This window comes from Lampetra fluviatilis, chromosome 24, assembly GCF_964198595.1.
Source record: "Lampetra fluviatilis chromosome 24, kcLamFluv1.1, whole genome shotgun sequence".
NCBI lineage: Eukaryota > Metazoa > Chordata > Hyperoartia > Petromyzontiformes > Petromyzontidae > Lampetra > Lampetra fluviatilis.
Window position 1 is genome coordinate 4,718,615 of NC_136298.1, and position 17,739 is coordinate 4,736,353.

Consider the following 17,739-nt stretch of genomic DNA (forward strand, 5'->3'; position numbering starts at 1 on the left):
TTGAAGCAGAAATGATGTTGTTGGTTTTGGAGACGAGGCTGTTGGTGGGGTCTCTTTTTATTTTTGTATAGCTGCCATCGGTGAGTAGTTCTTGAATTTTGTTGTTGTATTCTATTTTGTCCATGATGACAGTGGCATTGCCTTTGTCGGCTGAGAGGATGACAATGTCATCCCTCTTTTTTAATTGAGCTAATTCAAAACGCTCATCTTTGCTGATGTTGCTAGCTGGCATCTTAGCGTTTTTGAGGGTTACAGAGATTTCCGATCTTGCTACGTCTGCAGCGATGTGACTCAAGCCCTTGAGAGCTACATCTACTCGAGCAATTATATCATTAACTGGTATGTGTCTAGGTGTGACTGCAAAGTTTAGTCCTTTAGCTAAAACGGATTTCAAACCTTCAGAAATAGGACTGTTACTGCGATTAATTACGACTTTGTTAACATCTAGCTTTTCAATGTGTGGGTCCGGTTTCTTGTTTGAGAGGCGGTTGAATTTGGAAATCAAGTTGTCCTTACATTTAGTCGACATAGCGGCAGCTGAAGAGGCAGTCATTTTTTCCACATGTTCCCAATCCGATGTGGACATTGTTGCACTCAAGGATAAGTGTGATTTGTAGAGTGTCTTGTCTAACTGATCTAGTTCGGTGCGCGTAAGTCTGATTTTCTCTGAGATAAGAGCTAAGCTAGTTCTAGACAGAATTCGTTTCGCATTAGAAGAAGTTACAGCAGCAGACGTTAGTGTAAATGCGTTCGGTATTACCTTAGAGTCGCGGCATCTCTTCAGAAAGGTGAGAGACTCGATTAGCTGAGCCTTCTTGTCCCGGAGCTTGTTGAAGGATCTCAAAGTTATGTGGAAACCCTCCCCGTAGAGGCGGTTAAATTTCGATTTAAAGCTTTCGTGACTGCAGGGATTCATCTTCTTGGTTCTTTCGGTAAAGTCACGTAGAAGGGAAGTAATAAAATAATAAAAATAAAACATAATAAAACAATTCTCACGATGTTTCGGCCACAACGCAAGCAGCCATCCTCAGGCGAAGAATGAAACACCCCAAGCTTGGAGCGTATATTTAAGCTGGGTTAGAGGGGGGGGAGGTGGGAAGAAGAGCGCCTAAACAAAATAATTTGCATATCAAGAGGAATTCAGCATATGGAAAATGCGTAGGAGGTGGGCGGGGGGGGTTTCCAAATCAATACTATGCCCGTGCATTATGCAGGATTAGCAGCATCAAAGGGGGGGGGGGAAGGGGGGGAGCATTAACAAAGGAAAGGAATGTTAATAGTATGTAGCTGTAGTTACTAAACAACCACGTAAAAAACTACAGTATAAACTGCATGACAAACTAAAGTATAAACTACATAGCATCATCAGTAAACTTACTATACTCTACAATAAGCTGAGTTACTAACAGTAAGTAATACATGAAAAATTCTACGTTGTAAAAAATTATATAATATGCTTCCATCTAAAACCGGATTCCCACCACCATCCATCCCAGAAGAATTCTCTCATCAAGACTCTATATCATAGAGCCCAATGCATCTCCGACCATGAACACATTTCCAGTGAACTCAAACACGTACGCCAAGCTCTTAAGGCTAATGGTTACTCCGACTACACAATCCGCAAAGCCATCACTCCAACCACTAAGAAAGATCCTGTTGAGGAGCCTTTCAAGACCATCACCTTACCCTACATTGCTGGGGTCACAAAAAAGATCTCCAAAATCCTGATTAAACACAAGATCCAGGTCCGATTCAACACAGTACATAAAATCCGTGATCTGGTACCGTCTGTAAAAGATGTGGTTCCAGACATACAGTACCCTGGTGTCTACAAACTAAGTTGCCTCTGTGGTAGCAGTTACATTGGGGAAACCAAACGACATGTCTCGGACCGCATCCGTGAACATAAAGCTGACCTGAAACACTGTAGGACAAACACCTCAGCCGTGGCAGATCACTGTTACAACTCAGTGGGCTCACATGACATTGACTTCTCCAAGACAGAGGTTCTCTGCAAGCCATCTGGCTATCATGAGAGATTCGTACATGAGGCGATCCACATTTACAAACACAGAGACAATTTTAACCGAGAAGATGGATTCTGGCTTAGCAATCACTGGAAGGACGTAATAAACCATTTTGATACACATTGGGGTGGGTAGAATAATACATAGTGTTATATTAAAATGTATAAGGTATAGGGTGGTTTATAGCAATACAGTATGTAATTTAATGTTGGTTTTGCCTATGGAAGTATATAGTACGGTATAGACGCGTGTGATGTAAGAGAATAAAGTTTAGATGGAAGCATATTATATAATTTTTTACAACGTAGAATTTTTCATGTATTACTTACTGTTAGTAACTCAGCTTATTGTAGAGTATAGTAAGTTTACTGATGATGCTATGTAGTTTATACTTTAGTTTGTCATGCAGTTTATACTGTAGTTTTTTACGTGGTTGTTTAGTAACTACAGCTACATACTATTAACATTCCTTTCCTTTGTTAATGCTCCCCCCCCTTCCCCCCCCCCCTTTGATGCTGCTAATCCTGCATAATGCACGGGCATAGTATTGATTTGGAAACCCCCCCCGCCCACCTCCTACGCATTTTCCATATGCTGAATTCCTCTTGATATGCAAATTATTTTGTTTAGGCGCTCTTCTTCCCACCTCCCCCCCCTCTAACCCAGCTTAAATATACGCTCCAAGCTTGGGGTGTTTCATTCTTCGCCTGAGGATGGCTGCTTGCGTTGTGGCCGAAACGTCGTGAGAATTGTTTTATTATGTTTTATTTTTATTATTTTATTACTTCCCTTCTACGTGACTTTACCGAAAGAACCAAGAAGATGAATCCCTGCAGTCACGAAAGCTTTAAATCGAAAAGCAAGTGCTGTCTTTGAGCCCCGCCCCCCTCCCTCCCGATACGTTCCATTCATTGGCTACCACATTCTGATGAGCTCCGCCCCCCTCTCCTCCCCCCTCAACAGTATGAATCCTTGCAGTCACGAAAGCTTCAAAATTTAGAATTAAAGGGGTATGATATCGCGATAATCATCTGAACGCGGACGACGATGGTAATGTCGCGGCCACCTGAGCTCTCACCTTCAAGATTTGGTCTCCGGCCCACAGCCTCCCGTCCTTGGCAGCAGCTCCTTCTTCGTAAACCTCGTGAATCATGATGGCTCCCTGGAGACAAATGCCATCATAGTCATATATTTGTATATATATTTTATTTTATATATTTTATATATACATCAGGGCGCTTCAAAAACGTGTTAACACTTATATGGGACTATCGTTTTAAATGGAAAAAGAACAGATACTACACTAGATTTGAAGTTTTCGTGACTGCAGGGATCCATACTCGTCGATTCTTTCGGTAAAGTCACGTAGGTAGAAAATAAAATAAGTTAAATCACGACGTTTCGGGCGCAACACAAGCGCCTGTCATCAGGTGGGACAACCCTTGCTGTGGTTGTGATTTAATTTATTTTATTTTATACCTACGTGACTTTACCGAAAGAGCCAAAGAGTAAAGATACTACACTGTAACGTCATAACAAATGTCATGTTAATAGCTTCAAAAAGTCTCCACTTGTTCACCACCATTGTCAACGCGTGCCTGGATTCTTCTCCGGAGGCACATTTCTTGTGGTGTTGTTGCAAATTCTCAGAAGTGTTCAACATTGATTGAAGCACCCTGTATAGTACTTTTCACACAAAAAAAAATTCACCAAAGCGCTGTAACCACGAGACGTTGGCATCACTCTACCTGATGATCCATTTGTAGACACCCCACTGAAACCACAATGAGTGAGCACAGGTCAGAACACTACTCTGCCCCCGAATGAAAACGCACGCGTGACGGACGACGTTTCGAGCAGAGGCCCTTCTTCAGAGCGGCGAGGAGAGATGCCACGCTTTGACGGAGGGTCCCACTGCCCTAGACGTCGCCCCTCTCCCCCCTGTGCCAGCCCCCACCCTTCCCTGCACGCCACAAACCCTCCCCCCTCTCCCCCTTCCCCCCCTCCCGTACCGATATAAAGTCACAACAGCAGATAATTTTCTCACCTGAAGACGGACGCTTGTGTTGCAACAGAAACGTCGTGTTTTCTTTCGTTATTTTTTCTATCTACGTGACTTTACCGAAAGGACCAGAGAGTTTGTTATTGAGATGGTTTTTGTTTCGTTTATGTTCAGCGCAGTGTTGTTGAAGAATGTGTTATTAATGCTCGTAAACCGCTGGCCAAAGCAGTATCAATAAAAACATAATTTTGCTGACGCATATTTTGAACGTGAAATGAGCTAATCACACCGGTTATGCCGGACGAAGCGTATCAGAGGCAGAGTGTAAACACATGCAAGTGCGTGATTGACATCAGTGGGAGACATGTAGAGCCTTTGAATTAACACGTGAATTGCTCCGATCAATTATCCAGCATGACTTGAGCGGGGCATCTACGATCGGATCACGGTGTAGTATAAAATACTCCACCACGAAAAACGACGACTGACCGTGCCACTCAGCACTTCCGTCACGCCTCGCCACGGCGCTCAAGATGTCTACATTTTCTATTTTTTTTGCTTTTAAGCATTTGTTTTTAACGATCAATGGTTTACATTTCATCGGGGGGGGGGCAGGGCAGTGGGAGAGATATCGCATTACCCTGGTGAGAGCCATCGCGCCAAAAGCAGATTACATTATTTAAGTTGCGGTAATATTCTCTCGGTCGATGCAACTGCGCAAGTCAGATCCATTACACTATGTAACACAATTTTTGCTCCTGGGTAGTAAGTGTTATTTCGTAAATGCTTATGCCTAAAAAGTTATAGAAAATGGCCATTATTCCCCACAAACTTTACTTTTGTGACCATGGCAGTGATTTTTTTAAATTTACCTATTTTAAATGAAAAAAGGGGCGAACTTGTGTTTTTTCGTTCACATAAAGTTAGAAAAAAATTACATATGAATAAAAATTAACATGTATTTTTACTAAAGTAATACAAAAATTACTACAAAAAAGTAGGAGTAGTTTTTCGAGATTTACGATTAAACTGTAAATCACTTTCATGAATCAGCCCCCAAATGTAGTCTCCCATCATGTTCTCGTGATAATGCCCTTTGTAGCGGTGTTCCAAGTCCAGTATATCCTCGTGAAAGCGCTCGCCTTGCTCCTCCGAGTACGCTCCCATGTTCTCCTTGAATTTATCAAGATCAGTATCAAGGTTATGGACTTCGAGGGGCATCCTACAGCTAATGGTGCTATAGTTCTTAACCAGAGTCTCAACCAACTCCACGTAATTTTCGACCTTGTGATTGCCCAGGAAGCCACGAACCACTGCGACAAAGCTGTTCCTAGCCGCTTTCTCCTTACTAGTGAGCTTCTTGGGGAAGTCGTTGCACTCCAGGATCTTCTTTATCTGTGGTCCGACGAAGACACCGGCTTTGACCTTTGCCTCTGACAGTTTAGGGAAGAAGTCTTGAATGTACTTGAAGGCTGCCGACTCCTTATCTACAGCTCTGACAAATTGTTTCATAAGGCTCAATTTGATGTGCAGTGGTGGCATCAGCACCTTCTGGGGGTCCACCAGTGGCTCCCACTTGACGTTGTTCCTCCCCACAGGGAACTCGGTCCGCTGTGGCCAGTCCCGCCTGTGGTAGTGCGCCTTGGTGTCCCTGCTGTCCCAAAGGCAAAGACAGCAGGGAAACTTGGTAAATCCGCCTTGGAGACCCATCAGGAATGCCACCATTTTGAAGTATCTGATGACCTCCCAGCCGTACTCATCATACTGCTAGGCATCCAGCAAGGTCTTGATGCTGTTGTAATCCTCTTTGAGGTGCACCGAGTGAGCCAGGGGAAGAGACGGGTACTTGTTACCATTATGGAACAGCACGGCTTTGAGGCTCCTGGATGAGATGTCAATAAAGAGGCGCCTCTCATTCTGGTTACAGGCGATTCTGATTGCCTCGAACAGACTGGTCACATTGTAGCAGAAGCAGAGCCCATGTTGACGGGTGAAGAAGCTGCAAAAAGGTTGGTGACGCTTCCTCTGATCTGCGACTTGCACACTTTCATCCAACAAGTTCCACTGCTTCAGCCTAGATGTCAAAAGCTCGGCATTGGACTTGGTGAGACCAAGATCTCTGATCAAGTCGTTGAAGTCTTTTTGGTTGGGGTAGTATGGGTTTCTCTCCTCTGAAATTGTCATCTGGATCTACAATGTCTTCCTCGCTCTCTTCTAAAGACGGCTGCTCTCTCTCCGGAGGAGTGGGTACGAGGAGCTCATGGCAGTGTGGCAACGGGGCGATGGATAAAGGAAGGTCCGGATACGTGATAGCAGGTGTATTCTTGCCAGTCCGACGTTTGGAAGGGTCTACAATGTAGAAGTAGCAGTTGCTTGAGTGGTCAGTGGGTTCCCAACAAATTCTTGGGATAGTGAACTTCATGGCTCTCTTTTCCCCTCTGTACCATCCTACAAAAATACATTTATTTCACCCATGACTAATGTGTAAGAGATTCTCGCAATATTTTTCATATATATGATATATTTTTCAATAACGTTGAAAATCGTAAAACATTTAAAAATGAAAAACTCTAACAATTGAACAGATAATATAACATAAAATTCAGAGCAATAATTGTCCATCTTACCTTCCAGAGTTTTTTTGCATTGCTCGCAGATGAAATGAGTTGCCCAGGGTTTGTCTTGATCCCTGACAGGCATGCCAAAATATGTCTCGCACATCTTAGCAGATGCTTCCACAGAGTACTGTTTCGCTCTTGTCTTGATAAATTGGCCGCAGACATCGCAAAATGCGTCTGCCGGATGCTTGCAGCCTCTTGATGCCCTCTCAGAAAAATGCAGATATGTATCCACTTAGGCAGTTGGAACTACACTAAACTGGTGGGCTTAAGGCCCGTGTATTTATATTACTATTTGTATTACTGTAAAGTTCTAGAATGTTCTAGAAGTTACTCCAAGTTTACTCAACACTGAATCTATCTGGAATGTTCTGTAAAATAGGTAAATTTCAAAATATCACTGTCCTGGTCACAAAAGCAAAGTTTGTGGGGAATAATAGACATTTTCAGTACTTTTGAGGCATAAGTAATGAGGAAATAACACTTATTACCCAGGAACAATTTTTTTTTGTTACACAGTGAATTATCAACCAGATGATCATCTCCCTTTGTTCTCAAGTCCACCGAGCTCATTGTCCCCGGCCGGGCCACTAACAATGGTTCTAGATTTGAAGTTTTCGTGACTGCAAGGGTCCATACTCTTTGTTTTTTTCGGTAAAGTCACGCAGGTAAAAAAGGAAAAAATCGTGACGTTTCGGAGGCAACACAAGCTTCCGTCTTCAGGTGGAACCGTCACAGCAAAATTGCTGTATCAAGGCAATACAGCAACAATGGCTTCACTTAAAATATTCCTGGTCTAACCAGGGTTGAAACCTGGTTGTAAATGCAACCGGAGGTGGAGCAGTGGCACGGTGGTTAGCGTACTGGACGGTGAACCCCGGTGGGTTGAGTTAAATTCACTGGCCACGGCTAACACCAGTGGTGAGGAGTAACTTCACCGAGCAGACTGGTGACATGTTGTCAACTGGCCCCACTGTGAAACGCATGGTCAAGGGAGGCTTTCACCCAGCATTCGATTGACTAAATAAGCTGTATGTGTAAACTAAACTACTCAACTTTTTTTTATTTTACCAGGCAAGGCCCACTAAGGTATACAGCTATTTTGCAGAAGCGAGCTGGCCACAAATGATAGCTCTAAACGTGCGTTTCTAAATGTGGAGGTAAAAACCTCGAGGACCCGGAGAAAAATCCACGAAACCACGGGGAGAGACACGCCAACTCCAAATATACAGGCGTTGGGGGGTCAGGATTGAACCGAGACGTTAACTACCTCGCCTGCGTACCAGGCGAGGTAGTTAACATCTCGCCACCACGGCGCCCTCTCCCATGTACACGAGCAACGTGGGCAGGAGAGTGTCAGATGGAAAGGTTGCAGGGTTGAGGGTGAAGGGGAGAGTGGAGAGAAGCTGTCATCCAGCAGTGGATTGAGAGCATGGCTGTAGATGTTCGCACGAGGAATGCGGCGCTGACCAGAGGGGTGTCGACGCCGCCCACGACGCTGAGGCCCAGGCCCGTGCGGCCCTTGCTGATCTCGACGGTCGTCTCGCGGCCGGCCACGATGGCGCACGTGGCGGGGTCCAACTCCTCCGCCACGCGGGACGACGTGACGCCTGCACGCGGTGCAATGGTAGAGACGTGGGGGGGGGGGGGGGTGGAGAGCGGTTGGTATGGGTAACGCAACCGGGGGCCGGGACGGTGAAGTTGAGGAAGCCGGATCGATGAGTAAAACATCGCAACGACCGCGGTTTTTGTGCTGGATTACTCGGGCCCCATTTTCAAATGTCGACCTCCGCCCACATCTTGCCTCCCGAAGGCTGGAATCCGCTCTACAAGCCAAGACTAGTGTGACAAGGCCGATGACGCCGATGACATCGTCAAGCTCCGTGCGTTACCTCCCGTCCAGCGGCACACTTGGGGGAACAGATGGGCGAATGTGTATTTTCCCAAACTTATTCCACCACTCTCCTATAAGTTGCAAAATCGACTGCTTAAATAATTCATGAGATAGCCCAGCTCTAGACTCAACCCCGTCTACGCTGCGACTCGTACGAAGATGCCCCGTGACATCGCTTCTTCTTCTTCATGTGGCACGCGAAGCCTATCCGGTGTTTACATGAGTCAAGCTGACTGCGATTTCGTGACGCAATTCAATACCAGTTTCCAGTTCGTTATGCGCAGCTCAGATACACGTTCAAGTCTGTTGTGCTCATCAGACGTGTTTTCCGGTGTCTTAGACGCTGACCAGACGTGTTTCAAAAAGTATTGCGCACTCTCTTGATGAACTGTGGGTAATAAAATCACGACTACGACCAATATACCCAGAGGGCCCATAGGCTGACGGATCTAAATGTTTTATATGTATTAAACTCAAACAAGACACCTTTTGTGTGTTAATTGCATGCGAGAAGGCAGCCCGTCCTATGGACGGGGTGAAGTGACACGGACATGACACTCACATGACCCTCGCCAGACATTCACCACTCCCCTGACCTCACCACGCACCAAGTCATCAACTCATTAACATAACCTTCTCCGCTCACGCTGCACTCTCCGATGTTTACCGGTTTTAAATCCCTCACATTAACATAAGCTTATCCGTCTTGTGCCCCGCCCACTCCGTTCTGACACTTCGGCTACGCCCATTTAAAACCTTTATAAACAGTTTGTCTTTAGAGGCTTACCCCCCTTTTTCTCTCCACCTGATGACGATCGCTTGTGTTGCGATCGAAACGTCCTAGTTTTTTTTATTGATTATAATTTTTTTTAACCTAACTACGTGACTTTACCGAAAGACCCAAAGAATAAGTCATCAACTCACCTGACCTTCACCATTCACCGGTTTGTCCAATATAGTGGGAAGCACTTGAGATTCTATGGCTCCTCCTGCTCCCATACAACGGCATATGGCTGCCCGTTGTATGGCAGTTCGTAATGGGGTTGTGGGCATTGTGTTCCGTGCCAAGCGATTGCTTCAAATGGTGGAGTGGATATAAGCAGCTCCAGGACTGCTAAGTCGAATTATCAGGTCAGAGGCTGATTGTTGTCATAATTTCGAGATCTTAAATTTCGATGTAAAGCTTTCGTGACTGCAGGGATTCATCTTCTTGGTTCTTTCGGTAAAGTCACGTGACTTTACCGAAAGAACCAAGAATTTCGAGATCGTTTGCATAAATTACAGATCACAAGCTTCCCAGTGACCCCTCATTCATTAAAATTGATGAAGCGGTCAAGAAGCAATTCTCCAGACTCTGATAAGTGCAGATTAGACACTTCTTATTAATAGTTTCTCACCGAGGTTGAAAACGTGTATGCATTGGCTCTGCCCGTCTGCCTCCGGTTAGCACGGTTGGCTAGTTACGTTGCGCGAAAGAAGTTCAACATACATACGTACGTACATAACTACACCGGTCATGTAGAAACTGTACTCTGTATTCATAACGCCAATAAAGTACTGTTTTAAAAATGCATATATTTGACCAGGTGATTGAATATTGTTGCATACGACCAAGTCACCCGCAACGTGCCTGATTTAGTCAACGCTCGGGAGCTACTTAAGAATTGAGCCTGGACAGTGCTTGGATGGGCGGTCATCGTGCGTGCCAGGTTGTGATGGGTGGCTGTGGGGCCCTGCCATGTGGTGGTGAGCAGAGGGCAACGAAGCTAAATCCATCGCCTTTACAAACACGCACTCACCAGGGTTGGTGAAGTACGGTCAAAAGAACGCCAAAGTGCCACACGGCGTGGGTGAGGCCCCTCATCCAGCAGCGGACTGCCAACAGGGCTGCCCACGTGTTGAATGTGGGTAATGACGGAGAGATTACGACGTCGGGTGTTTCAACTGCGCTGCTTTGCGACCCGGGGCCTCCGTTACAAAACAGGGAGTGCCGGTCCCAGTGCACCAGTGCCTGTGGCTTAAGTGGAGGGTTTCTCTGCAATTCCACGGTAAGGGAATTACAGCACAGTGGGGAGGGGGGGGGGCACGGTTTATAACCATGAAACTTAACAAAAGCATAATTTTGGGCTTTTATGGTTGCTAAACGTTCTGACTCGGCAGCTTGGCGCGGTACATGAAGTCAGCCAATTTCACCGCCATGTCCAATTTGCCTACAATTGCTCCGGCGGAGCCGTGACTCCAGAACGGCACTTTCCTGACAAGCGACAGTGCGCCGTGCGCACAACACCCACAATGCAAGATACCTGGCCAAGCAACCCACAATATAAATGAACCACAATACCTCACTGATCTCATATTGGGGCATAAACCATCATGCAAACTCCAGTCATCCTCGCAGCGGATTTTGCCTACCGTCGAATAAAAAAGGCCACTGCATCGTGCGCTTTCAGATGCACTTTTGCGGCCGTCTGGAATGCTCTTCCTTCCGAGCTGTGCACTTTTAAATCATCTAGATTGAAAACTAATTTCTTTCTAACTGCTTCTTGTGTGATAATTGGTTTTTTACCCTTCTATCTGGCAACAAAACTGACACCTTTTTACAAGGAGTCATGTTTGCATAGACCACAATACCTGCAGTCATAATACAAACAAAAGACATAACTCTGATAATGTGCACTGTCCTTGAAGTTGATTGGTCCACACCCGAGACAGCTTTCCTTAGAGCCTAGTCTCACATGGGTTGGACCAGATGACGCCAAAAGGCGCACAACTCAAAGACAATGCACCATCAGAGTATGAGAGCTCGGGGCAAGCATCTACACTATGGGAACCTCATTTGCCAGTAAAAATATGATAATTGGTTTTTTACCCTTCTATCTGGCAACAAAACTGACACCTTTTTACAAGGAGTCATGTTTGCATAGAGTTGTGCGCCTTTTGGCGTCATCTGGTCCAACCCATGTGAGACTAGGCTCTAAGGAAAGCTGTCTCGGGTGTGGACCAATCAACTTCAAGAACAGTGCACATTATCAGAGTTATGTCTTTTGTTTGTATTATGACTGCAGGTATTGCGGTCTATGCAAACGTGACTCCTTGTAAAAAGGTGTCAGTTTTGTTGCCAGATAGAAGGGTAAAAAAACAATTATCATATTTTACTGGCAAATGAGGTTCCATAGTGCTTCTTGTGTGTTTAGTTTGTTGTCCTTCCCCCGTACCTCCGATTAACATGGTTGGCCTGGATAACCGATTACTGACCAAAAGAATCTGTCATGTGAAATTTAGTTCTCGCGCTCGATTTGGCTAAATTCTATCTCTAAAAAATGAACAAAAAATTCAATTTGCCTTGTCAAGCGACGAACATTACTCTCTGTAAGCAGGGTGGGTGAGATAATCACTGCCGCCCTTATTGCGTGGACCGGAGATCAATTGAACGGCCCTCAAAAGTAGATGTTTCTGCAATGTCCACTTCTGTTGGCCGTTCCCGTCCACGAAAGGTCACAACTTCGTCTGGTCCGGGCGTCGGCGCAATAACTCACTGGGGGCAGCGGAAGGCGGCGGCTGGGTCGTGGTTGGCGGCACGGCGAGCGTGGTGGGCACCTGGGGGAAGTTCCGCTCGTCCCGCGAGCTCACCGTCAGCGTGACCGACGGGTCCGGGTCCTGCCGCAGCAGCTGCTGCACCTGGTGCCCGCGGTCGTGGTGGGGTGGGGCACAGGATAACCAGAGGCAAAGAAAATTACATTCAGATCTTATCGGCCCTCGTGTGCAAACGTACCCCCCCCCACCCAGCCCCCACCCCGCCCTTCGCCCAGGGACATCGTCTTAAACGAGGGGAGTGCAGAAACCTTTCCCCGGGCGAACAGCATTTTCACATACCTCTCGCGGGCAACCGCGCGTTAATACACACACGGCGGCTTTATCCAATGACGTTATCCAAGATTGCAAACGTGGGTGTTAACCTGCCAAAAGTATTTTGAGGTCCGATCATGCAAAAAAATATAACATTCGTGTCAACCGAGATGAAACAGGCCCCGCCCCCGCCCCCCCTTAAAGTGAGATGTGTGTGAGCGTGCTAAAATCACAAACGCAGCGCGACCGGGAAGGAAAACTATTCCCCCTCCAGTAGCCGCGATTAGCAGAGCTAAGATTCTCGCGGTAGCAGATCAATAATGCTTGCGGGCCGTTTCAAAGAGCCAGATCTCACGTGGCTGGCAGGCAGAATGAAAGAGTCACGTGGGCCACAGGTCCCTGACCCGCGTCTCAAACTCTTAAACGCCGAGCTGTCGTTGCCGACTGGCAGGTCACGGATGAAATTAAAAAAACTGTTCGTCGGAGGCGAGTGGATGGCTCGTGGGGGCTGTGAGACCCAGGTCAAAGCAATGAGTCTCTCAGTCTGAGCTGCAGAGTTTAAACCCCATGCTGAGCACTTGGGGTGAAAGGGCATCCTTGTGTGCAATGGCTTTGATGGTCTCGGCAAGGAAGCCGTGGTGGCGAGATGTTAACTACCTCGCCTGGCATACAGGAGGTGTATTTAAGAACTTGCATCTTGGAATCCCTGCCTCACTTGATACAGCAAATCTGGCTGTGACGGTCCCACCTGATGACGGAGACTTGTGTTGCCTCCGAAACGTCGTGATTTTTATTATTTTATTTTTATTAATTTTAATTTCATTTATTACCTACGTGACTTTACCGAAAAAACTAAGAGTATACAGGAGGTTGTTGGTTCGATCCCGACCCTGACGCCGAGATTTGGAGTTTCCATGTTCACCCCGTGGTCGTGTGGATTTTTTCTCCGGGTCCTCCGGTTTTTCCCTCCCCATTTAGAAACATGCGTTTAGAGTATTTGGCTGCGATACATTTCTGCATGATAAGCCACTTCGTTGAGCTTGTGGCCAGGTCGCTTCTGAAAGAGAGCTACATTTTCTCGTAAAATTTTAATTGTAAAAAAAACAAGGAGCAAAAAAAACTGCAGTGAACGTGCTCCAGTGTTTCTGTGCGGCATCGTGAGATTCAGTTGCCCACAGACGCGATATGAACCCCGCCGATTGGAGTGCCTCTCATGAGATATGTATAAATAATGTGGATCAGAGAATAAGATAGCCAAGTTAGGTGCATCGCGTTGAACCGTTAAGAAAAGTGGGCTTGGGTAGGACACGTCGCTCGGAGGGATGATGGCCGATGGTCAAAGTAGCGGCGAAGTGGCAGCCGAAAAGTGGAAACATGCCCGAGGAGGAAGGCAGCCACGGAGATGAAGCGATGACATCGGCTCATGTGCGGGTACCAAATGGATCGCTGCATTGCATGACAATGACAGATGGAGACAGCTTGGGGCGGCCTGCATCCAGCAGTGGATTGATGATTGCATTGCACTAAAAGCTGGTATGTTGATTTATTATCATTGTTTCATTTGGTCACCCAAAAGATTAACTGGTCATTTTCCAATGTAGGAATTTGGAATTTCCACCACTGTCTCAACGCTGCCTGAATGCCTAATGCTCATTAGCATTAGGCATGAGAGGGGTTGTCATGTTATCCGCTGCTGTGTTGTCGTTGTTGCCGAGTGGCAAATCAATTTGGGGGGGGGGGGGGAAACAAATTGAAAGCAAAATGGACTTTGAAATAAACATTCAAAGACCATCCATCAGAGGGCTCCTGCAAAGGGTTATTTCACCACGGTACAATTTAGCGTCGCGTACATTATTTATGCTGTTAAATTAATGAAAAACCTTCAACATGTATTTTTTCCCTACATTAAATATATAATACCCATATAAATGCAGAATGCAAGTATATACTTATCAGCTGGCAACACCTTGCCCTTTAACTCAGCACCCTGTTTAGCATTTTATCATGAACTCATCAATTTATTGTACATTTACAGCTCTAGATATCAAATCCCGACCGTCGGACGCATGAAAGATGAGAGTGCTTTAAACCCACGATGAGTCTGCACTTGCACCACATCTCATGGCCGGAATGCCATCTCCTTCCCCTGCCAAAACCTTCTCTATTACTGTACAATTATCACCACGAGATACACAGAGGCAGAAGGTATTCATTCTAGATTTGAAGCTTTCGTGACTGCGAGGATTCATACTCTTAGTTATTTCGGTAAAGTCACGTAGGTAAAATTAATAAAAAAATTTAACAATAAAAATCACGACGTTTCGGAGGCAACACAAAATATCTGTACCCTATATAAGGTACAGATATTTTGCTGTGACGGTTTCACCTGAAGACGGAAGCTTGTGTTGCCTCCGAAACGTCGTGATTTTTATTGTTTTATTAATTTTACCTACGTGACTTTACCGAAAGAACTAAGAGTACAGAGTCAGAATTTGACTCAAGTTGGAACAATGTCCTTTCACGTGTGGTGTGGTGGAGCACTTGGTTGCGACCACAACCGGACTTGATAAAACGATCCAGCACTCGTCCATTCATGCCAGTCACTCGCAGTGTCCTCAATCGCCACGACCATGGTTACACACACTCTCCGTGGACTTCGCTCATTGATTCATCCACGCATGTTGAGCACGTTTTATACCAGGCTGAACGTTTCGTCTCATCCACCACACTGTCTTCAACCACCGCACTACAGGTGATAACACTCACTCACCGACTCAGTCACTCACGTACCACACTATAGGTCACAACAACACTCACTCACCGACTCAGTCACTTATTCACCCACTCACTCACCGATTCAGTCACTCACCGACTCAGTCACTCGCTCACCCACTTGCTCACCCACTCACTCACCCACTCACTCACTCACCGACTCAGTCACTCGCTCACCCACTCGCTCACCCACTCACTCACCCACTCACTCACTCACCGACTCAGTCACTCGCTCACCCACTCACTCACTCACCACACTGCAGGTCACAACACTTCTCTTTCTGAATCTTCCCTCGCACCTTCGAATTCCCTCCCATCGTCTCTTATAACCTTGCTCAATTCAAGACACTTATTTCCTCTTGTCCATTAAACCTTCAGGAGTTCTATTTGTTGCTGGCCACGTGGTGTTTTGGAACCTGTGCTCCAGCAAACGTGGTTGAAAAAGTACAAAAACTATCACCTTGTCGGCCGTTTGGCCCAGAACAGGTTCCCCATTCACGGCCAGGATGCGGTCTCCCACCTTCAGCCGGCCACCCTGTGTGTGGGACACGACACAAACACGGCCACGAGGTCATCGCCATCATCCTCACCACCACCACCACCACCACCATCGCGGCCTTGATCTAGCACCTGCAGGACGCGTCACTGCGGAGGGGCCCCGTCAGCCGGAGGAGGGGAAACGAGCCCGAGAGGACGTCCACCGCGAAAGAGACGGAGCGAGAAAAGAAGCGGGACCGATTGTTGCGTCGCACATCCGGAAGTAAATTTTGCCGCGCCTCCGATTGCCACGGTTGGCTACGTACGGTGCGGAAGAAGTTCAACACGCGTACACACATCCAGGAGAGCGAAGCGTGGTGATGGCTTGCGGAGGGGGCCCTATGTTCGGCAGTGTGTAGACGACGGCTGATGATGTCATTATTGCAAGTGGTGTTTTTTTATCTCCATCAAGACTGGAATGGGTGGCTTTTAACTCGGGACGGTCGTACCGATAGCAATTAGAGGCTCCACATACTGGAGCACACTTCGGGCGTATGAGGATAATTGAAGGCTGATCCTAATGGAAATGGATCTATGCTCGCAGGGATAAGTGGTACGGTCACGCGGCTCCGGATAATGCAGCTTCAACGAGGGGTGGCGGCAGACGTGGCCCAGCGGCAACACAACAAACCCAACGCTGTTCGTGAACAACACCGTGGCGGCCCTGAGAGTATATAATAGGGGATTGTCTAAGGCAATGCCACTTCTTCACGGCACACAGAGAGGCCACAGAGGTAGAGTGGATCAAAGTTGGAGACGGCACTTTTACCATATACCACGGCGCCTGAAAAAAAATAAATTATAAAAATTCCTCCCGACTAACGGCGGTGGAGTGTTCTGCAGAGGTTCGAATTCAACGGGCTGCCCCGGTTAGCGCTGCGGGTGGACTAACCACAGGATGCGTGTCATCCACGTTCGAGATGCCGTGATGTCGTTCGAGGAAGCGTAGGCCATCGTGTGCCGACGTCATGGTTCCAAATTTGCTAAATTAAAAAAAATCACTCGCAAATGATTCACTCGGGAAGCACGGGGCAATTTCCGCCCCCCCCCCCTCCTACTGTGAAAAACGATCAGGGCTCTCGCTGAATGAGTCTTGAGACTCATTGAGCTTTCCTGGGGAAAACGAGCGTGTATCTACATATGTATGTGGAACTTCACTCGCACCATATGTAGCCAACCGTGCTAATTGGATGCTGCTTGAGAGCCTGGTTAATGCTTGGATGGGGGACCACAGGCCTTGCGAGGGTGGCGGAGGGGCGGGGGTGGGTGGAGGGCCACGTGGTAGACAGCGAAGCAAAATCCAAGGTTGTATTGTACTGTACTTCTATGCCTTCACCACCAACCCACACTGACCATGCGAGCACATTCACCGAAGTGGGCAGATGTGCGGACCCGAAGTGAGAAAACGGAATCGGATCGGCGAAGACATCTTTTGAGAAACGATTAAAACGACGGGGCAAACCAAAGTCGAACGACGGACAGGCGAGCGAGGACGCAGGCGCGGAACGCTCCGGCAGGCGTGGTGGGGCGAAGAGCTACGAGAGCGGATGTTGGATGGCGCGGAAGGATGAGACACGCACGGCATGTGGTTGTCACTTGGAATGAGTCAGACGGTGCGATGGGAAGGTGAAGAGGTGGAGAATGCCAATGGCTCCAAGCAAGGTGTGTACTGGGAAGTGGAATGATAACGGAGGAGGTGTCATATGCGGGGGCCATATCTAAGCACAATTACGATGAAGATTCTGCCGGGGAGAATGGAAGTGATTGAAATTACCTGTCAATGGGCACCGACTCGGCTCAGACGATGTGACATGAGATATATTTCATAACAATTGCATTTACTGGGCCAGAGTGTGTAATCAACGTGGGGCACTTTGCACAACAGCTTACAGTTCGATTCCCCCGGCAGGGAATTGGCAAAGCATATCATTTGTCTATACAAAAGTGTACGTTTAAGACCGCTTGACATCATCACTCACGAGGGCAGGCCACTGAGAATTCGTCTGTTTGCAGCTTGACGGATCAAGTTTTGTGAAGCAC

The 17,739-nt window shown here is 46.9% G+C and overlaps 1 protein-coding gene across 3 annotated transcripts in view; it reads right to left on the minus strand.

Moving 5' to 3' along the window:
• Positions 1–17,739, minus strand: part of LOC144941090 (multiple PDZ domain protein-like) — a 171,612-nt gene that overhangs the window by 21,751 nt on the left and 132,122 nt on the right. For all 3 annotated transcript variants that reach the window (XM_078867554.1, XM_078867553.1, XM_078867555.1), the window contains 4 exons: positions 15,623–15,697; positions 12,081–12,222; positions 8,121–8,260; positions 3,109–3,192 (listed from right to left, as the gene is read on the minus strand). In XM_078867554.1, the coding sequence (XP_078723680.1) occupies positions 3,109–3,192; positions 8,121–8,260; positions 12,081–12,222; positions 15,623–15,697 (441 nt within the window). The remainder of the gene's footprint in view (positions 1–3,108; positions 3,193–8,120; positions 8,261–12,080; positions 12,223–15,622; positions 15,698–17,739) is intronic.